This window comes from Vulpes lagopus, chromosome X, assembly GCF_018345385.1.
Source record: "Vulpes lagopus strain Blue_001 chromosome X, ASM1834538v1, whole genome shotgun sequence".
NCBI lineage: Eukaryota > Metazoa > Chordata > Mammalia > Carnivora > Canidae > Vulpes > Vulpes lagopus.
The window spans coordinates 121,320,081-121,346,030 of record NC_054848.1 but is presented as its reverse complement, the minus strand read 5'-3'; the positions used below and the strand labels follow the sequence as shown (position 1 = coordinate 121,346,030).

Below are 25,950 nucleotides of genomic sequence, written 5' to 3'. Positions count from 1 at the left end.
GGGCCCCAGGCGCGGCGGATGTCTCCCGCCGGCCTCCCCCGGCAGTCCGTGCCCTGAGCCCACTGCTGGTGCGGGGCAGCCCCTCGCGCGTGTGTTCCTTCAGCGACCCGGGGGACTGTTCCCAGGGGGGCGGGGCCGAGCTCGTTTGAGGCTTTCGCATCCGGGCACTCAGCAGATGCCTCAACCGCCATCTTTGTTTTGTGCTGAAAGTCGCTATTGACGCCCGTGAACGGCCGGGCGAGGGGAAGTGGCAAGATGGCGGCTCCCAGGGCGGAGGCGTGAGGGCGCAATGGGGGGGGTGGGCCGCGGGGCTGGGCGCGCCTGCGCCAGACCCGAGAGCGGCCAGAACCCAAGCTAAGTGTGCGGCGGACCAGGGCCCTCGCCGCGGGGCAGCGCGGGGGTTCTTTAAGAAGCCTCGGCTCACAGAAGCTGCCGTGCGCGGGCGGGGGCGGGGGGGGGAGAAACAGTGACGTAGCCAGACTCCGCCCCCTCGCCCGACCGTCGCTGCCGCCATGTTTAGTTGTTACTTCTTCACACAAGATGGCGGCTCCCAGGGAGGAGGCATGAGCGCCCTGCCGTTACCGCTCCTCCTGCCGTACAGTTGCCACTTCGGGGCCTAACTCTGGCTCTTTGAAGCGGCTCCTGTGGGAAGGAGTCATAAGGAGGGAAGCGAGGATCGGACGCTGCCTTGCGTTTGGTTTGCAGTGGAAGAACTGACCCAGGAGGAAGAGAATAGGGGGGAAGGGGGAGTTAGTCTCAAGATGGCGGCTCCCAGGGCGGCAGGCGCAGTCTGAGCAGCTGAGGCGGGCTCGGGGAAGAGGTTCGAGACCTCACAAGCTGTACGGCGCGAGTCTCCGAGCAGCCCCCGAGAGTTCGAGTTCGTTCCACTGGCCTCCGGCGCGCCTCCGTCCCTTACGAGTGTCGAGGCTGTTTCGGGAGCGGCGGCTGCACTAAGCGCTGGGCGGGGAAGCGGGACGGTCTCAAGATGGCGGCTCCCACAATTGTGGTGTGAGCGCCGGCGGGGCTGGGACAACCGCGGTGCTTGTGGCTCCTTTCCACCCGCCCCGGAAGCCGGCCAGTGCAGGGGACTTGGGGGGTGTGGGAACCGGGCCGGGGCTCCGCCATTTCCGGCGGGGGAGGGCTACGACTGAGGAAGGGAGGAGAGAGAGGCGGCTCAAGATGGCGGCTCCCAGGGCCTCCCGCCCGAGCTTGTAAGCGGGAGCGCCCGGGCGAGTAGTCAGGGCGGCGGGACTTGGCGGCCTCCAGCTTCTCGGGGCTAGGCGCTCGAAAGTTTCGGGAGGCTCTTGAAGAGACGGGGTGAGCTAGAAGCCGGGGAAGAGCCAAAGGGAAGGAGGGTAGTTAAGATGGCGGCCTCCATGGAGCCGTCCACCGCTGTGTGAGGAGCCCTTCTCCGTGAGAGCTACCTTAGACTGAAGGGGGTGTGTGAGAGAGCAGTTGGGGGGCTCCTTTCCCGCCTGGTGACTTTTTTCCACCGCGGCCTTTCCCGCAACTATGGCTTCGGCCGTGTCGCCCGCCAACTCGCCAGCGGTGCTCCTGCAGCCTCGCTGGAAGCGAGTGGTGGGCTGGTCGGGTCCAGTGCCCCGGCCCCGCCACGGCCACCGCGCCGTGGCCATCAAGGAACTCATCGTGGTGTTTGGCGGCGGCAACGAGGGGATAGTGGACGAACTGCACGTGTACAACACGGGTGAGTGCAAAGCCCGCTGGGTCCTGGGATCTTTCCCTCCCTCCATCTCCTCCCTCTCCCTCTCCTTCCCTCCCTCCCTCCCTCTCCTCCTCCTCCTCTTCCCCCACCCTCCTCCCCTCCCTCCTCTCCCCCTCCCTCCCCTCCTTTCTCTTCCCCTCCCCTCCTGCCTTCTCTCCCTCCTCCCTTTCCTCCCTCTCCCTCTGCACCGATCTGCTCTCTCTGTTCTGCGACCCTTTGCTCAGCCCCGCTTCCCTGCCCCCCCCCGTCTCCCCGTCCCCCCCCCCCCGCTCTCGCCCCCCTCCCGCTCCCCTGTCTTTGAGGGGCGCTTTTCAGGATCAGAAATTCTCTAGTCCGGTTGCTGAGGGGGCGGGGGCGTTGCCGGCGTTGACTGGAGACCCACACCGTTACCCGCCGGGCGGGCGGGCGGGCTGGCCGATGCGTCCCTTTGGCGCAGGGAGTCCCACCCCTTTCCTCCCTCCTGCGCCTGCTCGGCTCTTCTTCATCTTTGATGCTTATTCGGGAGAAATGACAGCTTCTAGATTACGGATTAGGGGCAGAGTTGAGCAGCCTAATCCCGACTGGGTAGGGGGCGGGGAGGGATGGTGTGCCCGCTGGGGAGCCCTGGGGACTGGAAGATAGGGCGGCATTGCTGGCTCCCCCTTCGCCATTTACTTCTGTGCTGTTTTTCTTTTTGGGTTGCTGCTTTTCTTGATCTGGGGGCTCAGTGTAGGAGGTGAATTCCAGGGATCCGTAGTGGGCTAGGTGGGCCCTTAGCTCTTCTGCTTCTGGGCTTGACGTTATCCTCCCCATTTTCATTTCTCCCTCAAGCCCAAGGCGTTGTTGATTGGGAGGAGTGGGATTGTCGGGACACGGAAAGACCTAGCGTCCTTGCTAGGCCTGGGACTGGGCCGCATCTTCCTGCGGCCACTGGCCTGTAGTGGCCTCTTGGCCTGCTTTGCGCGCCGTGTTGCTGCCTGTTGTAGGCGCGTTGGCCCACCGCACCTTGCCTCGCTTGGAAGGAGGGCTAGGCGTTCTCCCTGAGGCCGCTGGGCTTGCAAGCCGTCTTTCTGAGGAGAGCCTGACAGACTAAGACACCCTGAGGGGAAAGCACACGATGGCTGGCGCGCGTGCACGCACACCCACACGCCTGTCAGCGGTCTTTTAGGAAGTTCCCCTCTGCAGCAGGGGGATGCGTTCGGGTTGGTGGTGGCCAGGAGCTGTTTTCTAGCTCTGCCTCCTGACATCACACCTAGCAGAGTCCACTTGCTCCAGATCCATTCTTTCCCACGGCTCCGGCAATACCAGGTCCTCGAACCCGAGCACCTCCGCCCAGCTTTGAGGTTGCTCTGGCGTGGGGACCTGGCGCCCAAGGGAGAAGGTGGTTAGCATGGTGAGAATCGGGTGCTCCTTCTCCCTCCCCTGAGGCAGAGAGGGCAGCTCTCTGTGCTCCCGGTAGGTTGTTGCCCCTACCAAGTTGACTTTCAGAGGCTGGTGGGGTGCTGGTGACCCTTTGCATTCCGGGACTCAGCACCTGTTGCCTCCAGCAAGGCTGTGCTGCTTGGTGGTGCTCCATGCCAGCTCAGACAGCTGCTGTGGCAGCAGTTAGCTCGGTAAGGTAAGGCCGAGGGGCAGGGCTGTTTTTAGAGAGGCCACTGCCCTGAGCAGAACCTTCTAAACTCCTTGGACTGACTTTATTCTCATAAGGCCTGGAGCAGCCTCCTTAACAGGGAAATACAATTTTAGAAAGTAGGGCAGGGGCCTAATTACCATCCGCTCTAAAGTCCACTGCTTCCAGGGGCTTGTGCATATTCATTAGTTTATTAAAATGAATTGGCCACTTTGGCATTAATTCGTTCCCCACCTGCTAGGGCATGTCATGTACTAGAGGGTAGGCAGCTTTCAAAGGGCTGCGGCCCCGGATTCCTTCAGGTTAGCAGTTTGGAAACTGCGCTAAGCAACTCCTTAGGCGACTTCTCAGGAGAGCCGCCAGCTGACCCAGCTCCCCGTTCCTCGCCAGGTGTTTACCCATTATTTGAACGGAGCAGGAATTTGGCCGGTGTTTGGTGTCTGCTCCTGGTTCTTGTAGTGTAAGGTTTTTGAGTCCTTGGGAGACACCGGGCTCAGTGTTGCCCCTCTTCCCCCTGTGGTGGCACAGATGCACATGCCCGTCAGCCTGAGCTGTTGCCTTGACAGATGCCCTTCTGCTTACCGTTACTGTTTCCAGTCGGGTCAGAGCACATACTCCTTAGGCCTCTTCTACTTTGCTTTCTGTGGGATGAAAGACCTTTTGGAGAGAGAGCTGATCTGGCTGGAAACATTCCCTGTTGCTAAGATTAAGGGCTCCAGGGGGCGCTTTCGGGTGTATGTGAGCACTTTGCTGCCTTGGTTAGCTCAGCGATCTGGGGGTGACACTTGAAGTGTGTGTGCTTCCTCTTTCGCGACAGCTATCACAGCGGCTGGGGGACACTTGTTTGGCCTTTGGGAGGTCTTAGGGTAGCTACTGTGCTTGGCCTTAGGGAATTTTATTTCATCGTAGCCAAGTGGATTACCCAGAGGACCTGGTACTGACAGTGGGGTGCGCCCTGGCAAGGGGAGGGTGTGGCTGGCCACCGAACCAGTTGCCCAAGGCTGGTCTACCTCAGTGGTCCTCTAACATCTGGTGACTGTGACAGCTGCAAGGAGCCTTGGAAAACATGTAGTAGAACTTCCTTGTTTTTGCACATGAGGAAATCGGGGTCCCAGAGGGGAAGTGACAGGTCTAGGGTCACCCTAGCAGCTGGTGGTAGGGTCACGCGGAAACGCTTGGGGTACAGATCTTCATGAAGACCGTTGGGCTGTCTCTTCCTTCAGTTAACAGGCACAGGCCACCACCTTGGCAGTACCTCCCTGTGCCTCTGTCCCTGTAACTAATTGGCCGCTAAGTTAGGTTTGTGTCAAATCTGTTTGCCCTCTATTCCGAGACCTCCTCTCTTCTCACTTGGCTCTTGCAGTCACTTCCTGATTGGCCCTGTTAGTTTCATTTGTCAGGAAATCCTGTTCACCCTTCAAGGCCTGGCTCCAAATTCACCTTTTCTGAGAAGCCCCCCCCCCCCCCCCCCCCCCCCCGCCAGATGCCCTGTTCTGTGCTCCCAAGGTTTGGGTGTGGTGCAGAGAGACCTCTCCCAGGCTGCTGTTCCCCTTGCAAGTGGAGGGCATGGCAGCCTTCCTACTAGGTTGGGAGTTCGAGGATGGGAGCGGTCTTCTCTGTCCCTCCCCACGTTTGGCATTGGGTCTGCCACACAGGAAGCGCCCCGGCATGACAGAGCGAGCAAAACGGGCACCTGTGGACTGGGTGGTACGGTCTCTAGGGGGTGATGCGTAGAGGTTGACAGGAGCTACTACAGATGGGTTTTGGCGAGTGTGGAAAGGGGTGCGGCAGCTGATAAAACCCAGAAACTGTGGTTTCAGGCTTGCTGAGGAAAGAAAGGGTGGAGTCATGTTTCTGGTCATCCCATGAAGGGTCCTGCGTGCAGGTGGCCTCGTCTCCTCAACCCCCCCCCCAGCTGAGAGTACTGACAAGCCAGACTGAATGGAGGATGCGGGATCCAGAGGGGGTTACGAGATGCCCTGCTCGATGAGCTAGAGATAATATGATTACGGGACAACCGAGCAGCAGGTGTGTTTGAGACGGCGGCTGTGCCATCTCGCGGGCAGAACCGGGCCTGTGGCTTCACACCAGAAACAGTGCTCGCTGACAAGACTGTTCTTGACATTGGCGTGGAGGGTCCCGGCCCTGAGTGTTCTAGAGCATCAGCTCCTCTTAAATGAGCTGGCGATTGTGAGCTCTTGGGACGTCACAGGTCACTTCCAAGCTGGCCAGCTGGATCAGTGATTAGAGCGTGATGGAAAGCTGTGGGTTGATCCTGTTTGCCATGTGGCTTTGTCCCAGCCCTGAATACTGGGCCCCTAATGGCCCCAGAGCTCTGTGCAGCAGCCGTGAGGGTGCTCAGGTGAGTGAGGGCGGCCGATGGGTCTGGGTACATGGGGCCCTTGGGTGGGCACATAGTGATGACTTTGAAGTTGGTGACAAGGCTCTTGTCTGTCCGTTTTACTCTATGACCTCAGGTAAGTCACTTGCCCTCCTGGGCCCTGTTCCTTTATCAACCGCGGGGTCTTGGCTGAGGTGGTCTCCAAGACTTCTTTCAGCTGTTATCTTGGTAACTTGGGTGGAACCCCACCTCTTCCGATGTGTGCATGGGGGTCTGCCTCGGCGGCTCCACCATTGTTGCTTTTCACATGCAGTAGGGGTGACAGCAAGGTGGGGGGGAGGACTGGGGCCTGGGCGCATGCGTGTGCCACAGGCACTACAGCGCTGCACCCCCACCAGGAGAATGGCAGGCGGAGGGTGGGGGCGGCTTGCTCCTGGGTATCCTGGAGTCCTGGTGACTCCACTGAACCGTGGAGGAGGGATGGGGGTGCTGCGGAGGAGGATCGACAGCCTGTTCCAAACTGACTTGGAGATTTTGGGTAGCGGTGAGTGTAGGGGCACTTCTACCCCAGGAAAGGCTGTCAGAGTCTCAGGAGGTACAGTGTGCTTTTAGATGAGGGCAGGAGGCCCGAGTGTACATGGGGATTTGGGGTGGCGACATAGGACTTGTCACCTAGCTTGCAGGAGAGAGCTGCTAGAGACCTGGTACGTGCCTATAGAGAAAGGCTGAGAAGCAGTTGAGGGCTCCCAGGGCCCTCTCCATGGGAGGATCCTAACCCCCATTTGGACGCAAGGGCTGCTCCTTTCATGCTCGGTTCCCTTGCGCACCCCCCAGGCACCTCAGTCTCAAGTCACTCTCATTTGACCACAGCCAGTTTAGGGACGTAGGATCAAATGTGTGTCAGGCACCCAGTTTTTGGAGAGAATGTGGTTTGTTGTTTAGGGACAGTTCTTTAAATAATTAACATGTAATGAAAAGGACCCCTCAAAAGAGGAGGATGTGTACTCTGACTTTTCTGGGAGGCCCTGGCTTGGCAGGTGTACAGGGAGCTGAAACCAGGACACAAGCCTGGAGTGGAGGGGAGGAGTGGGGAGCTGGGTGGGGCAAGGGAGGACTTCTCATTCACCTTCTTCGGTGGTGGCCTCTCCACTCCACCCCCATTTAGAGATGATGGATTTGGGGGAAGCTTCTACAGCCAGCAGAAGCTGTAAGGCTGCCATAGAAGCTAATACTGCTGCCACCACTTCTGGCTTTCAAGAATATTCTAGATCAGTATGGGTGTGGCACGAGGGGAGGGGTGGCTGGTTGTGGACCATCACCTAGGAGACGCCAGCAGAGATTGATTCTTGCCGCTGCCCCCCCCCCTCAGCCAGCAGGCTGGGCTGCTGTGATTGGTCTCCCTCACCTGCTCCCCCCACTCCTGCCACCAGCACCTGCAGGGAGGGAGGGCCCTGGCTGGCCACAGTCACTCTTTGAGCCACTTAGAGGTGTAGCCCTGCACTCCCATAAAGAGGTTCACACAGCCACTGAAAGGGTGTTTCGGGTATTAGACATTTCTTTCCAATATGGGTCCTACTGAGCAGTGCGGGAAGGAAGTCAGTGGCCACATTCCCAGAAGCTAATAAATTATCTTGGTTAGTGACTTCCTGCTTATTAAGACAGGCTTGATGAGAAACGGGTGATTGCAGGCTGTTTTGAGGTGGCCTCTGAGGTCAGGGGGCTTAGAACTCTAGGTGGCTTGGAGGGAGGGCCAGCCCCTTCTTTCTCAGACTATGTTTGGCAGGCTGCTGGATTCGGGGAGTAAGAGGAGTGGAGACTCTGGTTCTTAGGAGTTCCTGAAGTGTTCTGACTTCTGCTTCCTTTCGTTCCCCAGCAACTAACCAGTGGTTCATCCCAGCCGTGAGAGGGGACATCCCCCCTGGGTGTGCAGCCTATGGCTTCGTGTGTGACGGGACCCGCCTGCTAGTGTTTGGTGGGATGGTGGAGTATGGGAAATACAGCAACGACCTCTATGAGCTCCAGGTAACGGCCCACACTGTGTTCTCAGTGTTTGAGGGGGAGGTGAAGCTGCCCTGAACACCCCACCCTCAGGAGAGGGGGCGACCCTGCGCTGCCCAGGACCTTCCTACTCCATTCGGGTGCCTACCTTCTCCTGCCTGGTTTCTCCCTCTAGGACAAATGGCCCAGGCCCCAATGGGGGCCAGTTCATCCCTGATACAATCCGAATCTTGATTTTACAGGCAAGCCGGTGGGAATGGAAGAGACTCAAAGCCAAGACGCCCAAAAATGGGCCCCCTCCATGTCCTCGGCTTGGGCACAGCTTCTCCCTTGTGGGCAACAAATGCTACCTGTTTGGGGGTCTGGCCAACGATAGTGAGGACCCCAAGAACAACATTCCAAGGTGAGGCTTTGTCCTCTTCGTGTGGAATCATGGGGGTGGGTGTGCTCAGCCACATGCCAACCAACCCCACCGTGCCAAGTCCCTTTCTTCTGTGAAATGAGAGGGTGACAGTAGATGCCCCATAAGGAGCTTTCTGTCTCAGAGGTCTCTAATGCAGAGGAGGTGGCATGGCAGGAGGGCTGGGCCAAGAGGTAGAAACTCATCTTGCCTTTGGCTGATCCCTGCTCCTCAGACCGAGTTAGAGCTGGTGCTTTCCTTCCTAGCTTTTGCTGCCTGCAGACTTAGCGATGATATTTTCCAAGGCCGGTGGCCGAGTGCTTTTCTGAAGTCTGAAGGTAGTCCGAAACCGGCACCCCTCTTTACCCCAGGAGGCCTTAGCATAACGCCCGTTTTGTGTGCGAGGCAGCCCTGCACACCCCATCCCACTGCTCCTCTTGGACTCCCACTCATCCTTGGGAGCTTCTGGCAGCCCCTTCTTAGGACCAAGGGTAGAAGAACTTGCAGTCCATGTGGACCTAGCCCCCTTTTGTCTCCCGCGGACTCTGCTGTTCACCCCTAGAAGCTGGTGAGGCCTCTGGTGCAGGCATTCAGGGCTTGCCATAACTGACTTTTCTTCTCCAGGTACCTGAATGACTTATATATCCTGGAATTGCGGCCAGGCTCCGGAGTCGTAGCCTGGGACATCCCCATCACTTACGGCGTCCTGCCTCCACCCCGGGAGTCACATACGGCTGTGGTCTATACTGAGAAAGACAATAAGAAGTCCAAGCTGGTGATCTACGGAGGGATGAGTGGCTGCAGGCTGGGGGACCTCTGGACCCTGGATATTGGTAAGACATGGGTGCACCTGTCCCAGGAGCCTTGGAGCACAGCTAGGCTATGGGGTGGTGGGCGTAGGGTGGGGAGCTGGGTTTGTGCGGAGATGGAGTGAGCATGCCACTTAGCTCCTCCTCCTCTTCGTGGCAGAGTGGGAGTGGGACCCTGTTTGCGGCTGTCATCTTTGCCTTGAGCTTGTGGCATTGCTTTTCAGAAAGAGTAAGGCTTCATTGACTGAGTTGGTGACTATCTTAGAGGAGGATAAGGGAGGAGATAAAGCTCTCTCTAGGATGGTATTGGCTGGGTGAGGTAGCGTTCGTCTCTCTCCATTCATCAGAGGTCAGACTAACGGGAATGACACACCTTGGTCTCTCACAGTTAGACCGGATGTTGAGAGACCATGAGACCTGCAGGGGCTACTTGGGATCGTAACCAGAGTGGGTATCAGGAGTGGTTGAGAGAAGTTCAGGTTTTTGGCCTGAAGGAAAGCTGAGGGGACGAGATGGCTGATGACACATCTCTATAGGGTTACGTCGTCCTGTAGATCAGTGTTGGCACTCAAACCATTTACCGTGAGCGAGATTCCTAGCAGCACGGCGCTTCCCAGAACTCGGTCTTAGACAGTGGAGGTGGAATGGGGGTGAACGTGTTTTATGGAGTAGGGCGTATGAAGTGCGGTGCCTTTTGAGGATGTGCTTTCTGCTCCTACCCCAATCCCTGAGAGCAACACTGGCTCATAGGAGGTGCTCAGTAAGTGTTGGAAGAGATGCAGTTGCCAGGATAGTGAACCGAGCTTGGGAAATGCTGGAACCTGGTCACTAGAGGGCCTCTTGTGCGCTGTAGGGAGGCCAGGCATGGAATTCTTGAACTGGGTGGGCACCCACCTTCCAGAGCCTTTCCTGCATCTGGGGAACATCTTCTGGGGTGGAGGGCCTGGTTCCGACCTAGTGTAGCTAATCCTCCCTTCTCCATTGCTCTGCAGAGACCCTGACATGGAATAAACCCAGTCTCAGTGGGGTGGCACCTCTTCCTCGAAGTCTTCACTCAGCCACGACCATAGGAAACAAGTGAGTAGCTGGCCATGGCTCCTCTCTTCCCAGCCCACCCCCGCTCCAAAAGGGCTCTCAGTGTTCGTTCCTGCAATTCCTAAGGCCCGAGGAGGCCTCTTCCTGGCTGGGCTAGCATTCCGCAGCCCCGTCTTTACATTACGACCCTGGGAGACCAAGACAGACTCAGGGTAGAGGGGCGCAGGCTGTTCTAGATACTCTCCACGAGCAGGTGGGTGTCTTTGTCAACACCAAGGTCCCAAAGCACATATGAGAATGATGGGGACTGAGGTGAGCTTTAGGTGAGCTAAGGAACGGTGCCACGTGGTGAAGGTGACACAGTTCTTGTGAGGGCTGAGCCACCTAGGAGAGGGCTGCATCAAGACCTTTCATGCGTCCTGGGGGACTCTCCTGGGGAGAGCTGGAGGACCAAGCGTGTTTAGAACTTTCTGGATGGAAGAGGTGGCCTCTAGCTTGGCACCTCCTCTACAACCCTCTCCTACTCTTCCCTCCCTCGTCCCAGAATGTACGTGTTTGGTGGCTGGGTGCCTCTCGTCATGGATGACGTCAAAGTGGCCACACACGAGAAGGAGTGGAAGTGTACCAACACACTGGCTTGTCTCAACCTGGGTATGGCCTCCTCGGGCTTGGAGTGGCCTGCGGAGGGCTGCGGGAGGCTGGCCCTCCTCAGTCCCGAGAGCTGTGTGGGGTGTGCAGGGAGTGAAGCTGCTTCTAAGGCCTGTGCCTCTAGAATCCACGAGCGGTAGCCACTGGTCAGAGCACTCTGAGGATGCTCCTCACTTTCATTTTTTGAATAGGCTCTTTCCCTACACATGGTCCGGCATCTGAAAGCACGAAAGCTTAACTGTGCAGAGCCTCCCTCCTGCCTCCCATTCTGCAGAGACAGCCACATTGGTGGCTTCTCGTCCACCCGGCAGGGACTTTTCTACATATACAAGCACCGTCTATAGGTTCCCTTATAAACAAACCCACACCACGGCAGCCTGCTCCCCGCAGCGCCGCGCCTGGCCTTTTCCGTTTACTCTGTCTTGGAGACCATCCCATCCCATCCCCGCACGGCGAGCGGCCTCATTCTTTTGAATTGCTATCAAGGTGTTGAAACTTGCACAGACGCTACTCCGTGAGTATCCTTGCACCATTTTCGCCTACGTGCAAGTGCATTTGAAGGGCAAAAACCTAGAGGTAGAATCACTGTCGAAGGCTGTTGCCCAGCCATCGTGTGCAGAGCTTGTGCCCACGTAGATGTCCCTGGCAGAGCGGGCCCGGCAACCGTCAGACTGCACTTCAGTGAGTCGGATAGGTGATGGACTCTCCCCCCGCCCCCCGGGCCAGCCCCCGCCCCCCGCCCCCAGCTCACCTTGAGCCCCGGCTGCAACAGGCTCGGGAATCAATGCCAGGTGCCTTACGGTTTAAGTGCATTTCTCTTATTTTGAGTGAGGGTATGTATCTCTCTCTAGATCCTTCTGTCGCCTGTTCTGTAACTCGCGTTCCTCTTTGCCCATCTCTTTCTAGAGACTCTTGTGTTGTTTGATGTGCAAGAAGTGAAACCTTTGGCTGTGCGTTTCAAATAGTTTTCCCAGTTTGTAGTTTGTGGTTTATAATTTTATCTTTTATGGTCTTTTTGCCATACTGAGTTATTTTTCGTTTGTTTGTTTGTTTTTAATTTAGTAATCTTTGATGACTTCCTGTTTTTAATTCCCCATCCCTGACAGCGAAAGGCCAAAGGGCCACTGGGGGTTATGGGTTCCTCTGCCCCCTTGCTGACCTCCCCCCTCCTGCCCTCCCCAGATACCATGGCCTGGGAGACCATCCTGATGGACACGCTGGAGGACAACATTCCCCGGGCCCGAGCTGGCCACTGTGCCGTAGCCATCAATACCCGCCTATACATTTGGAGTGGGCGCGACGGCTACCGAAAGGCCTGGAACAACCAGGTCTGCTGCAAGGATCTCTGGTACCTGGAAACAGGTAAGGCAGCTGGATCAGGGTCATAGGCCGCCCCAGCACAGCTGCGCCACAGGTAGGGGTCTTATGCTGAGGCCCCTTCTCACCAGCTGTGCTCTATTGCAGAAAAGCCACCGCCCCCCGCCCGGGTACAGCTGGTGCGAGCCAACACCAACTCCCTGGAGGTGAGCTGGGGGGCAGTGGCGACAGCCGACAGTTACCTTCTGCAGCTCCAGAAATATGACATTCCTGCCACGGCTGCTACTGCCACCTCCCCCACACCCAATCCAGTCCCGTCTGTGCCTGCCAACCCTCCCAAGAGCCCTGCCCCAGCAGCAGCCGCACCTGCTGTGCAGCCGCTGACCCAAGTAGGCATCACGCTCCTGCCCCAGGCTGCCACCGCGCCCCCGACCACCACCACCATCCAGGTCTTGCCGACAGTGCCTGGCAGCTCGATTTCCGTGCCCGCTGCAGCCAGGACTCAAGGTGAGCTGGGGGCCTGGCAGTTTACCTGAGGGTAGGGGCTAGCCCACCAGGAGTTGGTGTCCCTGAGTGAGGGCTGCTCGAGACAGCACGCCTGGCGGTCGTTAGCACCAGGGCTGGGAGAAAGGTCAGTTGTGCCTACGGACACACTCACTGAGGGTGTCTGGAAGGAGCAGACGTGAAGCACGAGCAGGCACTTCACGTTTGCACACTGAACGGGGCAGAGGCCTGGGACTCTGCTGATGTGGCTGCTTACTTACCTTACCAGGTGTCCCTGCTGTTCTCAAAGTCACCGGTCCTCAGGCTACAACAGGAACCCCATTGGTCACCATGCGACCTGCCAGCCAGGCTGGGAAAGCCCCCGTCACCGTGACCTCCCTTCCTGCAGGCGTGCGAATGGTTGTGCCAACGCAGAGCGCCCAGGGGACGGTGAGGATCCATTGAGTAGGGTGGGACTTCTTGGTGATCCGTGGTGCCGACTGGGCTTAGACTTTACCCAGCCCCAACACCGTGCAGCCTGGGCTTTTCTTGGCTGCAAAGCACTGATGAGGCAACCCGTTGTTACCGAGTTAATACAAGTTCGTAAGCTATTGCCTGAGAAAGACTTCCCTGTTGTCTGAATCTATTTTGATAAGGGCGTCTTAAAACTTGAACTTTCTTGTTAGGAAGCCTGAGGGGAGAATCTAGCCAGCTAGGGTTTGACCCAGGCTCAGGAGGAGAGCGCTGTATCTGACTCTGTGGTCTTTAGAAAAGATCTAGAGTTTCTGGCAGACTCTGGCTGCTGGGTTGCCGCACCTGGTCAGTGCAGGAGGCCAGGTTGGGGCCAAGAGATGCTGCTGAGATGAATGCTAAGCTGGCAGGGCTGAGCTGCTTGATGGGGTTCTCTGCTATGGGGACTTCAGCAGAACCCACCACTGCTGCTCTCTGTGGGCTCACACTCCCCGTGCCCGCCACAGGTGATTGGCAGCAGCCCACAGATGAGTGGCATGGCTGCGCTGGCAGCCGCAGCTGCCGCCACCCAGAAGATCCCTCCTTCCTCAGCACCCACCGTGCTGAGCGTCCCGGCGGGCACCACCATCGTCAAGACCGTGGCCGTGACACCTGGCACCACGACCCTCCCGGCTACTGTAAAGGTGGCCTCCTCCCCAGTCATGGTGAGCATTACTTGGGCCTGCTTCTGAGCCAGCAGTGAGGGCCTCCTGGGCACTAATAAGACAGGGCTCACTCCTTTCGGGCTTTGGACCAACCTGCAGGGCTGTTGGCCCACATGGCTGCTCGCCGTGGGCTGCGGCGTCAGTGGTTACTTTTGGGGGTGTGCTGGCCTTAGGCTAGATGTGCGGTTCGTATCCTCCCTTGCTTTACTAAAGAAAAGATAAAGCAAATTGAGCCGTTGTTCAGGTGGCTTGGTGGGGGCAGGTAGGAGAGCAGGCAGGTGGGAGCTGTCGGCCTGCTGGGACATTCTGGGTGGAGGCTCGGCCTCTCTGTCCCGCTCATCAGCTCTTCTCTGCCCCTTCAAGGTGAGCAACCCAGCCACTCGAATGCTGAAGACTGCAGCCGCCCAGGTGGGGACATCCGTCTCCTCTGCTGCCAACACATCCACTCGCCCCATCATCACAGTCCACAAATCAGGGACTGTGACTGTGGCCCAGCAAGCCCAGGTGGTGACCACGGTGGTGGGTGGAGTCACCAAGACCATCACCCTGGTGAAGAGCCCCATCTCCGTCCCAGGAGGCAGCGCTCTGGTGAGTGACGGGTTCCAGTCTGCTGCATGTGACAGCTACCAGGTCGTGGCACTGCCCTGGGCCTATGCCAGGAGAGCCCAAACCCAAGCCATACTGTTGATTGGTTTCCAGATCATTCCTTGCTCCATCCTTTCCCTTTTAGATTTCCAACCTTGGCAAAGTGATGTCAGTGGTTCAGACCAAACCAGTTCAAACTTCAGCGGTCACAGGCCAGGCGTCTACGGGCCCGGTGACTCAGATCATCCAGGTGAGCACGTGGGCCCCGGGCTGCAAGAGGGGCTTGTATCCCTGCCTAGAGAAGGTCTCTCAAGCACGTGTGGCACAGAGTCCCATGGCTTGGTCCCGTCACTCATGGTCTCCAAACATTCCCTGAGCTGCTCAGGCCACCAGTAGAGAGGAGGCACAACAGACTTTGTGTCAGACTTTCCATGTTGGCAGTGATACCAGTTCCCCTTGCCTTCTACCTGTTTGACTCTTGCAGACCAAAGGGCCCCTGCCAGCCGGGACCATCCTGAAGCTAGTGACCTCAGCAGATGGCAAGCCCACCACCATCATCACCACCACGCAGGCCAGTGGGGCTGGGACAAAGCCCACCATCCTGGGCATCAGCAGCGTGTCCCCGAGCACCACCAAGCCTGGCACGACCACCATCATCAAGACCATCCCCATGTCAGCCATCATCACACAGGCTGGTGCCACAGGTAGGGGCCTCCCCTGATGACAGAGGGCATTGGGAGGCTGATGCTGGACAGGCGAGTGGATGCTGGATGCTGGGTTAGGGCGTGCTTTTGGTTTGGTTCTGCGTTTCCTCTCTCTTCCTCTCTCTGCCTTTTTTTTTTTTTAAGATTTTATGTATTTATTCACGAGAGAGACAAGGCAGAGGGAGAAGCAGGTTCCACGTAGAGAGCCTGATAAGGGACTCGATCCTGGGACTCCAGGATCACACCCTGGGCCGAAGGCAGGAGCTAAACCGCTGAGCCACCCAGGGATCCCCCTCTCTTTGCCTTTTATTTCACCTTTGTAGGGAGGGAGGCAGCAGGGGTGCGGCTGTAATTGGTACTTGGTTTGAATCAAGGGGTGGTAGAAGGAACTACTTTCGAGAGGGCTCAAGGGAAATGGGAAATGGGCACTGACGTGGAGAGGAGCCCCAGAAGCCAAGCTGTCCCTCTCTTGCCCAGGTGTGACCAGCAGTCCTGGCATCAAGTCCCCCATCACCATTATCACCACCAAGGTGATGACTTCTGGAACTGGAGCACCTGCCAAAATCATCACAGCTGTCCCCAAAATCGCCACTGGCCATGGGCAGCAAGGAGTGACTCAGGTGAGGCATGCCTGCCTCTCCCCTCACCCTAGTGTCCAGTCCAGGACCCCAGCAGGCCACATGTGTCCTCCTGAGGGGCCCGGGGTGGGGGTGGCACAGGGGTCTGGGCAACGTTGGAGTGACATGGGGGTGCTTTCCTCTGGCATTCCAGGTGGTGCTAAAGGGGGCCCCTGGACAGCCAGGCACCATCCTCCGCACCGTGCCCATGGGGGGTGTCCGCCTGGTCACCCCTGTCACTGTCTCTGCCGTCAAGCCAGCTGTCACCACGTTGGTTGTGAAGGGCACCACAGGTGTGTAGCCTAGATTTCTGGGCCCGCCTCCCCACGGGAGAGATGCCCTCTCCCAGCCTTCTGTTCCCATGGAGTGTGTTCCAGAGTCCCCAGTGCCCTGGCCCCACCAGGTGAAAAGTTGCTGGCAGGGGTAAGGCCCCAGCTGAGGGCCTAACCCTCCCCCTGCCCCCTCCCCTTCCAGGTGTCACAACCCTCGGTACAGTGACAGGCACCGTTTCCACCAGCCTGGCCGGAGCTGGGGGCCACAGTACCAGTGCCTCCCTGGCCACACCCATCACCACCTTGGGTACCATTGCCACCCTCTCAAGCCAAGTGATCAACCCCACTGCCATCACAGTTTCGGCCGCGCAGACCACACTGACGGCGGCCGGTGGGCTGACCACCCCCACCATCACCATGCAGGTAGGGTGCCTGCGTGCGTGAGCGTGCGGATGAGCCCCAGCCCGAGGCTCTTGCCTGTCCTCTTGGGGTCCTGCGCCAGTCCCTCTTTTCCTCCCCTGCGTGGCTCCTTTTCCTTCCCTGTTGCACCACTGCGATTCTTAGTCACCATCCGATAGTCTGTTGCGGCGAGCCATCAGGTCTCAGGCGGTTACAGGTTTTGAACACTGGCCAAGTGTTTTTTCTTACGGCGTAGAGGATGCGATCGATAGTTCGTCTTCGTGCGTGTATAGCGTTTTTTTTCTCTTCTGTGCATCTTAAGCTGAACTGGTGGATGGCAAAAGTGGCTGCTGCCGGCCTTTGTGTGGTGCAGGGTGGGTGGGGCTCCCTCCCTGGCCAGGTGCTAGCCTCAGCCTCTGCCTCTGACTTGACCCCACAGCCCCTTCCCAGTCCTCATGGACTTGGAGGTGAAGCTGTGCCTCTTCCCTGGTCTCTGAGCTGGGCAACAGGGCGAGCAGGTCCTGCATGTACTAGGGCTGTGGCTTTAGGAGCCAGCACGGGTGACATGATAGGATGGTGGAAAGGCCAGACACATGACAAGCTGCAGAGGTGTAGAGGTAACTCTTCTCTTCTGTCTTCTGCCCTAGCCTGTCTCTCAGCCTACACAGGTGACTCTCATCACAGCGCCCAGTGGCGTTGAGGCCCAGCCCGTGCATGACCTCCCCGTGTCCATTCTGGCCTCCCCTACTACAGAGCAGCCCACGGCCACAGTCACCATTGCCGATTCAGGCCAGGGGGAGGTGCAGCCAGGCACCGTGACGCTGGTGTGCTCCAACCCACCCTGCGAGACCCACGAGACGGGCACCACCAACACGGCCACCACCACCGTTGTGGCTAATCTCGGGGGGCAGCCCCAGCCCACCCAAGTGCAGTTCGTCTGTGACAGACAGGAGGCAGCCGCTTCTCTCGTGACCTCAACGGTCGGGCCACAGAATGGCAGCGTGGTTCGCGTCTGCTCCAACCCACCGTGCGAGACCCATGAGACGGGCACCACGCACACGGCCACCACCGCCACGTCCAACATGGCCGGCCAGCACAGCTGCTCCAACCCGCCGTGCGAGACCCACGAGACAGGCACCACCAGCACCGCCACCACCGCTATGTCCAGCATCGGCACCAACCCACAGCCAGACGCCCGGCGTGCCTACGTGGCTGGCAGCACTCCCGCTGTGGTCCGGATTGGCGTGGCCCCTGGGGCGTCGGAGGGAGCCCAGGGTTTTGTCAAGCCCTTGTGCCAAACCCGCCAGACCAGTGTGACCAGCACCACAATGACTGTGATGGCCACAGGAGCCCCATGCTCAGCTGGCCCACTCCTTGGGCCAGGTCTGGCCGTGGAGTCTGGTGGCCGCAGCACCACTTTTGTGCAGCTGGCTCCTGTGAGCGGCCAGGTCAGACCCAGCCTTCCTGGTGGCAAGGACACCCCCGTGGCCAGCCTGAGTCAGCTGGTGTCCGTGGGGCGCCAGCTGGAGGCCCATCACACCCACACAACCAACACCCCCACCACAGTCCGCTCCACCATGGGTTCCGGGGAGCCCAGCGAGGCCCGGGGGACCCCCATGCCCGCGTATGAGAGCTCACCTGGTCCTGCTGTGACTGTGACAGCCCTGGAGGCGCTGCTGTGCCCCTCGGCCACCGTCACCCAAGTCTGCTCCAACCCACCCTGCGAGACCCACGAGACGGGCACCACCAACACCGCCACTACCTCGAACGCAGGCAGCACCCAGCGGGTCTGCTCCAACCCACCCTGCGAGACCCATGAGACAGGCACCACCCACACACCCACCACCGCCACGTCCAGCGGGGGTGCGGGCCAGCCCGAGGGTGGGCAGCAGCCCCCTGCCGGCCGCCCCTGTGAAACACACCAGACCACTTCCACCGGTACCACCATGTCAGTCAGTGTGGGTGCCCTGCTGCCCGATACCGTCCCCTCCCACAGGACCCTAGAGTCAGGCTTGGAAGTAGCGGCACCGCCCGCCATCACCCCCCAGGCTGGTGCTTCGTTGCTGGCTCCTTTCCCGACACAGAGGGTCTGCTCCAACCCCCCTTGTGAGACGCACGAGACGGGCACCACACACACAGCCACCACAGTCACCTCCAACATGAGCTCAAACCAAGGTGAGTGAAGACTGGCTTGGCATTGGTTGTCTCCCAGAGTCCAGGGCTCAAAGGCTGAGGGAGGTGACAAGGATCCTCCTAGGTAGAGGCCAGTAGTCAGATTTCTTGGGGCTCCGTGTTCCAGCACAGATCCAGGCAACCGAGTATCTGGAGGCTCTGGGGCTCCTGCTGGCCCTCCATTTGCCTCCTTTCCCTACAGATCCCCCACCAGCGGCCAGTGACCAGGGAGAGGTGGAGAGCACCCAGGGTGACAGCGTGAACATCACCAGCTCCAGTGCCGTTACAACGACCGTGTCCTCCACGCTGACGCGGGCTGTGACCACTGTGACACAGTCCACACCGGTCCCAGGTCCCTCGGTGCCGGTAAGAGCCCCAAGATCCCCTGTGCCACCTCCTGCGGCCCACTGCTTTCGGCCTGTGCTGTTCCCGAGTTGGACACCAGGTGTCGCTCTTGCACCAGGCACGGCCTGCTCCTGGGCCTTCTTCCTGACCATAAAAGGGCAGCCTGCGGCGCACGCGCTCCCTGGGCCAGGAGGCGGGGGTCTCCCAGGCCCCAGCGTCTCTGAGACGCTTTGATTTCCGTGGCTGTTTCCCATCGCTTGTCGTTTGGCTGTAACCTGTACGAGTGACACGGCGGGAGCTGGAGTGCCCTTTTGGCTAGACCAGGAAGCTTCTCTGAGGATGGGCGAAAATCGGCCAGCAGGTCCCAAGGGTCTCCCTTGCTGCGCCCCTCGCTTCTCTGTCACCTGCTGCCCCTTCCCATCGAATGGGGTTACGCTGGCCCACGGAGAGTGCAAATCCAGGTCTCCAGGGAAAGATGAAGGCTGCCTGGTTCTGGCCGCCCTCTCCTCCCCTCTGACGGGGGCTTCTCTCCCTTTCTAGAAGATCTCATCAATGACTGAGGCTACCCCAGGGGCTCTGACCACCGAAGTCCCCATCCCGGCCACGATAACAGTGACCATAGCCAACACAGAAACTTCTGACATGCCCTTCTCTGCTGTTGACATCCTGCAGCCCCCAGAGGAACTCCAGGCCTCGCCAGGGCCTCGCCAGCAGCTGCCGCCACGGCAACTCCTGCAGCCTGCCTCCACACCCCTGATGGGGGAGTCCGCCGAGGTCCTGTCAGCTTCCCAGACCCCTGAGCTCCAAGCCGCCGTGGATCTGAGCAGTACAGGGGACCCGTCTTCGGGCCAGGAGCCCACCAGCTCAGCTGTGGTGGCCACCGTGGTGGTCCAGCCGCCCCCGCCCACACAGTCCGAAGTAGACCAGTTGTCCCTTCCTCAAGAGCTGATGGCTGAGGCCCAGGCGGGCACCACCACCCTCATGGTGACGGGGCTCACCCCTGAGGAGCTGGCGGTGACTGCCGCCGCTGAAGCGGCTGCCCAGGCCGCAGCCACAGAGGAGGCCCAGGCCCTGGCCATCCAGGCGGTGCTCCAGGCTGCACAGCAGGCCGTCATGGGTAGGTGCTGGTCGGGGTGGGGGGGGGGGGTGGGGGCATGGAAGAGCTAACCACAGCATCTTCAGTCTGGGCCAGATGGGAACCCCAAGGGGAAGATGGGTTCCTCAGGAGGAGCAAGGACTTGGGGTTCTGGAGCCTCTTGCTGACTACCCTGGCTGGGTGGCTACAGTGATGGGCAGCCCGAGAAGAGGAGGCTCGCTCCCTGCCAGAGTGGCAGGAGTTGGACGTGAACAGGAAGATGGGCCCAGCGAGTGGGTTGGGCTTGGCACCCAAGAAGTAGGCAGAGCACCTCGGTCCAGGGAGGGCCAGGAGGTGGGGCCCACGGCCATCACAGCTGTCCCCAGGGACTCGAGGCTAGGAGGGGAGCGGAGTGGTGGCGGGAAGTGGGGCTGGGCCATGCCGTGTTGCACACCTCTTGAGTAGCACTCCTTGCCCCCCGCTCTCCCCACTGGAGCAGGCACCGGGGAGCCCATGGACACGTCCGAGGCAGCAGCAGCTGTGACGCAGGCAGAGCTGGGCCACCTGTCGGCCGAGGGCCAGGAGGGCCAGGCCACCACCATTCCCATCGTACTGACACAGCAGGAACTGGCGGCCCTGGTGCAGCAGCAGCAGCAGCTGCAGGAGGCTCAGGCCCAACAGCAGCACCACCACCTCCCCACTGAGGCTCTGGCACCCGCCGACAGCCTCAACGACCCAACCATCGAGAGCAACTGCCTCAATGAGCTGGCCGCGGCTGTCCCCAGCACTGTGGCCCTGCTGCCCTCCACGGGCACCGAGAGTAAGCAGGGGTGGGGGCTGGCCTAGTGCACCCTTCCCGGGGAGAGAAGGTCTGCGGGCGGGCAGCTGGGCCTTCCCCGCAGAGATGACAAGTGTGGTCTGGCCCCATAGAAGGGCTCCCCCGCAGAAGCCAGGTGTCCAGGGTGGCTCCCGCTGACATTTTCCTTCCTCGCAGGCCTGGCCCCCTCCAACACCTTTGTGGCCCCCCAGCCCGTCGTGGTAGCAAGCCCCGCAAAGCTGCAGGCTGCGGCCACCCTGACCGAGGTGGCCAACGGCATTGAGTCTCTGGGCGTGGTGAGTGTGCTATGATGGGGTTTCAGGGGGTGCTGCCTCTGGGCCCCAAAGGCTGAGGGTTTGATCTTTCCTTCCCACCTTCCAGAAGCCAGACCTACCGCCCCCACCTAGCAAAGCCCCCGTGAAGAAGGAGAATCAGTGGTTTGATGTGGGGGTCATTAAGGGTACCAACGTAATGGTGACACACTATTTCCTGCCACCAGATGATGCTGTTCCTTCCGACGTAAGTTTTCCTGGGAGCTGATGCCCTGGGGGCGGGGGGGTCATGGCTGTGAGGCAGGTATTGGGACTTGTGGGAACTTCCAGTTTGAGGCCAGCCCGAAGACAGCCATGTGGAAAGCGTGCTCCATATGCTTCCTTTGCCTGTGTCCCTTTCCCCAGGATGACTCGGGCACCGTCCCCGACTACAACCAGCTAAAGAAGCAGGAGCTGCAGCCGGGCACAGCCTATAAGTTCCGTGTTGCCGGGATCAACGCCTGTGGCCGAGGGCCCTTCAGTGAGATCTCGGCCTTTAAGACGTGTCTGCCTGGTTTCCCAGGGGCCCCCTGTGCCATTAAAATCAGCAAAGTGAGTGTGCTGTGGGATGACCGTGTGCCCAGCCAGAGTAGAGCAGGCCTAGGCTGAGTCCGTGCGCTGGGAGTGCCTGTCTGGGGTGCAGCTTCTGGCCGTCCCCCTCCCCCTCTCAGACACTAGTCCGAGCTGCTAGTGTTCAGTGAGGGTCTGTCATCTGCCATGTTCCACGTGTTTTTTTATGCAATCCTTCACCATCTTGAGGAGGTCTGGGATCTCATGAGGAAACTGAGGCGCCAGGAGACTAGCCAAGTCGCACAGTCGGTGGCAGAGCAGGTGAAGGAAGGCTGTGCTTTCAGTCCCTGTTCATTGTATTTCGCCGTTCCGTCAGGCCGCCTTCCGGGTCAGGGCAGGCGAGGCCATGTCCTCAGAGCTCCGTACGTCTGCTGTGAAATAGCTCTGTTGTGTCAGGAAGGGGGGTGAGGTATGAGCAGTCAGTTCTGGAAGCTGTGAAGCGTTCTCGCTCCTGTTACTGGACAAGCAGAGTGAGATAAAGTCACAAAGGCCACAGGCAGCATGGCTTGACCTCTGGCCCCTTGGTTCTAGAGTCCAGATGGTGCTCACCTCACCTGGGAGCCGCCGTCCGTGACCTCCGGCAAGATCATCGAGTACTCGGTGTACCTGGCCATCCAGAGCTCGCAGGCGGGTGGCGAGCCCAAGAGTTCCACCCCGGCCCAGCTGGCCTTCATGCGGGTGTACTGTGGGCCCAGCCCCTCCTGCCTGGTGCAATCCTCCAGCCTCTCCAATGCTCACATCGACTACACCACCAAGCCCGCCATCATCTTCCGCATCGCCGCCCGCAATGAGAAGGGCTATGGCCCGGCTACTCAAGTGAGGTGGTTGCAAGGTGGGTGTCATTCATCTGGCTCCTTGGGCGTCACCACATAGGGTGGGGTGGCCAGACTTGGAGCTTTACCGTTGCAGGAGTTAAGGGAGATAGCCTGAGGTGGGTGCTCCGTAGTGGAGGGGCCTGGCAGGGGGCACCTTGCCTCATCCGTGGGTTCGGGGAAAGTTTTCCAGGGATGTTTGAGGCGAGATGAGGGATTGCAAGAACTTGAAGGGAAGGAGGTACAGGGTGAGGCCCAAGTCCAGGGGGCAGGGTGTGGAACAGACGTCCTGACATGCCCCGTCGGGCTTTGTGCCAGTTCCCATGACGCTGACTGGGGAGAACAGTGAAGGCCTCTGACCTGGGCCCAGGACGACCGCAGGAGGTGGCACATGCAGGTGGCACACGTCATTCTCCACGTGCCTGCCGGTGACGGTGGGGCCAAGAGGCTTCTCTAGGGTGCAGGCAGGGTGGCCACATCATGTCTGCTCTTGTCCTCTTGGCTGGTGGATTGCTGTGTGGCCGAAGTCGTTCTGCCCGCCCACCTCGCTGACCTGCCCATGGCTCCACTTTCTTTGCAGAAACCAGTAAAGACAGCTCTGGCGCCAAGCCAGCCAGCAAGCGGCCCATGTCCTCTCCGGAAATGTAAGCAGGAAACCCCTTTCGGGAGCCCTCTGAGGCTGGGGGTAGACAGCTCCTGGGAGGAAGCAGCATCGGAGGGGGCTAATGGGGTGTGAGGTACCAGCCCGGGGGAGGCCCACGGCGAGGCCCACCTGTGCTTTCCCCGCGTTGTCAAGATCCACGCTGATCTTTCCTTTTTCTTCTCTTCTCCCAAGGAAATCCGCTCCAAAGAAATCTAAGGCAGATGGTCAGTGAGAGGCAGCTCCCCTGCACCTGGATTCTTCGCCAGACCCCCCCTTCTGCTTCAAGAACGCCACCTGCCAGGGCCCACCCATCCTACCCACCCGGCGCTCACACTTCACCCTCAGGAGCCACTGGCCGCCACTCATTCTCTCTCTCTCTCTGTTTTTAAAATACTCTCGAGAAAGCACATCTTACCATTGCTGTGGGAGGAAGCAGAACGCCGATCTGGAAGAGCAGTGAGCAAGTGAGACAACAGTGTGCCCTCCTCCTCTCTTCTCCCTACCAGTGCCGTCCACTGGGAGCCGAGCGAGCCCGCAACTCCGAGGCCCTTGAGGGAGCTAGACAGACACTTCAGATGAAGCAGACATGACGCAGAGAACGGGAAGCACGCGCCTCCAGCACCCGCACGCCTCTTTCAGTTTGTCACCTTGGTTCCAAGGGGGCAGCCAAGGGTGGGAGGGGCTGCAGCATGGAAGCAGAAGAGAGGCGCCCCTGGCCCCCCTCCCCTGCCTCTGCTCCAAGAACGTTGGCGGGGCGCCCGCGCACTAGATGTCCATCTGGTTCCGTTTTACTTTGTTACCTTTACATATCCCACCACCTCTTGGCCCCGGGCTTCAGCTTTGTGCAACCCCGCCTCGGCGGCCTTCGTACTCCGACCCGATTCCCCTTCCTTCTTTCCCAATTAGAGAGCTAGAAAATGAGAAGAAAAAGAAAGGGGGAAGAATGAGCCCATGGTGGCCTGAGCAGCGTTCCGTGCAAATCTCCTGACTCCCAGTGGGGCGCAGAGCAGCCCCCGCTGAGCCTGGCTTTGGCCCCTGGGTCGGGGCCAGGGGCCACACCACCAACTGCTGCATTTGTTGTATTTTTTTTAAGTTGGAATTGATGAAGTTAACATTTTTATTGTAATTTTAGCCTTAGCGTGTGGGGTTTTGTCCCTTTTTTTTGTTGTTGTTGTTAGCTGTGTACAGAATGTGTATCTTTTTTTTTCCTCCCCCCTCGCTCCTCCCCCCCCCCTTAACTTTTACTTTTTTCTCCTTGGCTAAGCCTTGGCAGGGACCTTTCTGGAAGAAAAGCTGGGGGCAGCCGGGACAGGAGAGGTGTGGGATCTTCCCTGCGGGCCTGGCATTTGTTGCCTGGCCCAGTCTCCTCTTGATGGCCCCTGCCATCCGCCCCTTCGCTTGTCCCTGGGCTTCTGGGACAAAGGAGGGGTGAGCTGTCAAACCTCACTCCCCATGGGTGATTGCCCTTCACCTGTAAGATTGAACTTGAGTCTGCTGGAGCCTAAAGTCAGGTTTCTAAGGAGCTGGTCCTGGGTCCACGTGCTCTCAACACCCCCGCCCCCAGGTTCCCTCCTTGGCCAATTGGCTAATAGTATCGGCCACCCTCAACTGCTGCTTCCTGCAGCCAACCCCTTTAGGCAGCCTTGTGTCAAAAGAGGTAGGGTGAGGGGATGGAGGGGAACTGGGTTTCGGAGAGCAGATGTGTCATTCCTGATGGACCCTGGGGAAGACGCGGCCCCTGGGGAAGATGTGGACCCTGGGAAAGACACGGACCCTGGAGAAGAAGTGGGCTAGTAGCACCAGTCACCAGTTCTGTGAATTTGCAGAGCTGTGCCCATGTTCCCAGGACCAAACCTGGGAGGCTCGGGCTCTGCTTAGAGTGGCTCATGAGTCAGCTTTTTGCCCCACGCCCAAGCTTTAGGAGCTGAGCAAGGCTTGCCAGCAGGTTGTACAAAAGGAATTCAAGCGAGCAGCCAATCTTTCCAGATCCCCCATCTCTGCCCTGGAGATGCAGCTGCAGTGAGGGGCCCGGCCTCCGCAGACCCCTGCCACTGGCCCACAGCTCCTGGGGCCTCTGGTCTGTTGTACTATAGTATACTTCGCTGTGGAAAATGTCACGTTTAGTCAGTCACCTTGGAGCCCACTCGCCTGGTCCCGTTGTTTCCCTGCCCTTCTCCTGAGCGCCCTTTGATTTCTCTCGTTTCTGAGAACAGTACATCCGTTCATCTATTGTAGAGTAACCCCCGTGACTCAATATTACCATAGTGCGATGTCGTTTTGTGCTATTTTGAACAATTAAAAGACTTTTTTTGAAATAACTACCTACTCTTTGACTGTGTCTAGGGCTCCCGGGGAGGAGGCTAGAGGTGTGACACAGCCGTCCACCCCCGTGGCTCACCGACACCCCCCCTCCCAGGAGCTTCTTGCTCCGAAGGGCAGTGAGCAGGGTTCCCGATTGCCTCCCAAGCTTCAAGGCTCCAGTGAGGCCAAGGGACTCTGGCCAGCTGCTGCCCATTCCTTGCCTAGAGACTGGATCACCTTCCCTCCTGCACCCAGAGGACGGAGGACTGGGATAAAGGACTGGCAGGTCACTAGCCACCAGCCACCCTGGACAAGTGGGGAGGGCTGACCTGGGCTCTTTCCACTGAGAGCTCAGGTCCCCCGGAGCATCTGTTCCCCAGGATAGACCTGGATCGCCTACGGGGTGGCTCTTGGGTCTGAGGCTTATTAGCAGGCTCTGTAGGACCGAATACCATGCACGCACGAGTCAGGCCCCCAAAAGAGAAGGAGCAGAACTTTCAACTGTTGGCGGCGGCATCATTGATGTGGGTGGTACAGCCAGGGTGAAACGGATGGGGTAGTGCCTAGGGCCACCTGGTCGGGAGGAGCAGCGCTCCAGCCTGGCACTCGTGCTAGGGACCCAAGGGCCTTGTTACCCTCTCATCCAGTCACTCCATCTCCGCTCTTTGGGTGCGTGTACCCATGCAGTGCCAGCTCACGGCCACCTCTCGGAAAGCCTCTGAGGGCAAGCTTCTCTCTCCCTGGTGCTCACTCCAGTGGGCTCACAGTTCCCGTGTGGGGTCCTGCCCT

At 59.2% G+C, this 25,950-nt stretch overlaps 1 protein-coding gene across 3 annotated transcripts; it reads left to right on the top strand.

The window, feature by feature from the left end:
• On the top strand, nucleotides 1–25,178 carry HCFC1 (host cell factor C1). 3 transcript variants are annotated; one of them, XM_041740798.1, is made up of 26 exons: nucleotides 1–1,705; nucleotides 7,547–7,695; nucleotides 7,914–8,074; nucleotides 8,696–8,904; nucleotides 9,873–9,957; nucleotides 10,460–10,566; nucleotides 11,746–11,925; nucleotides 12,028–12,387; nucleotides 12,653–12,813; nucleotides 13,341–13,538; nucleotides 13,902–14,126; nucleotides 14,269–14,373; nucleotides 14,608–14,827; nucleotides 15,305–15,447; nucleotides 15,599–15,737; nucleotides 15,919–16,139; nucleotides 16,763–18,290; nucleotides 18,490–18,653; nucleotides 19,305–19,749; nucleotides 20,207–20,527; nucleotides 20,702–20,820; nucleotides 20,906–21,043; nucleotides 21,202–21,387; nucleotides 21,937–22,237; nucleotides 22,798–22,861; nucleotides 23,053–25,178. In XM_041740798.1, exons 1-26 carry the CDS (start codon nucleotides 1,513–1,515, stop codon nucleotides 23,090–23,092), a joined length of 6,162 nt encoding a protein of 2,053 aa, XP_041596732.1. In that variant the 5' UTR covers nucleotides 1–1,512; the 3' UTR covers nucleotides 23,093–25,178. The 3 variants fall into 3 exon arrangements, with proteins under 3 accessions (XP_041596732.1, XP_041596731.1, XP_041596730.1); XM_041740797.1 differs by having other exon boundaries at nucleotides 20,204–20,527; XM_041740796.1 differs by having other exon boundaries at nucleotides 19,173–19,749; nucleotides 20,204–20,527.
• The last annotated feature ends 772 nt before the right edge of the window (nucleotides 25,179–25,950 follow it).

What these genes read in the sequence shown, in the direction of transcription:
- HCFC1 (XM_041740796.1), top strand. Translation starts at nt 1,513, where the DNA reads ATGGCTTCGGCCGTGTCGCCCGCCAACTCGCCAGCGGTGCTCCTGCAG. An exon ending in GCCACGACCATAGGAAACAA is followed by an intron (nt 9,958 to 10,459) that starts GTGAGTAGCTGG and finishes CCCTCGTCCCAG; the next exon opens with AATGTACGTGTTTGGTGGCT. An exon ending in TCAAGTGAGGTGGTTGCAAG is followed by an intron (nt 22,238 to 22,797) that starts GTGGGTGTCATT and finishes CTTTCTTTGCAG; the next exon opens with AAACCAGTAAAGACAGCTCT.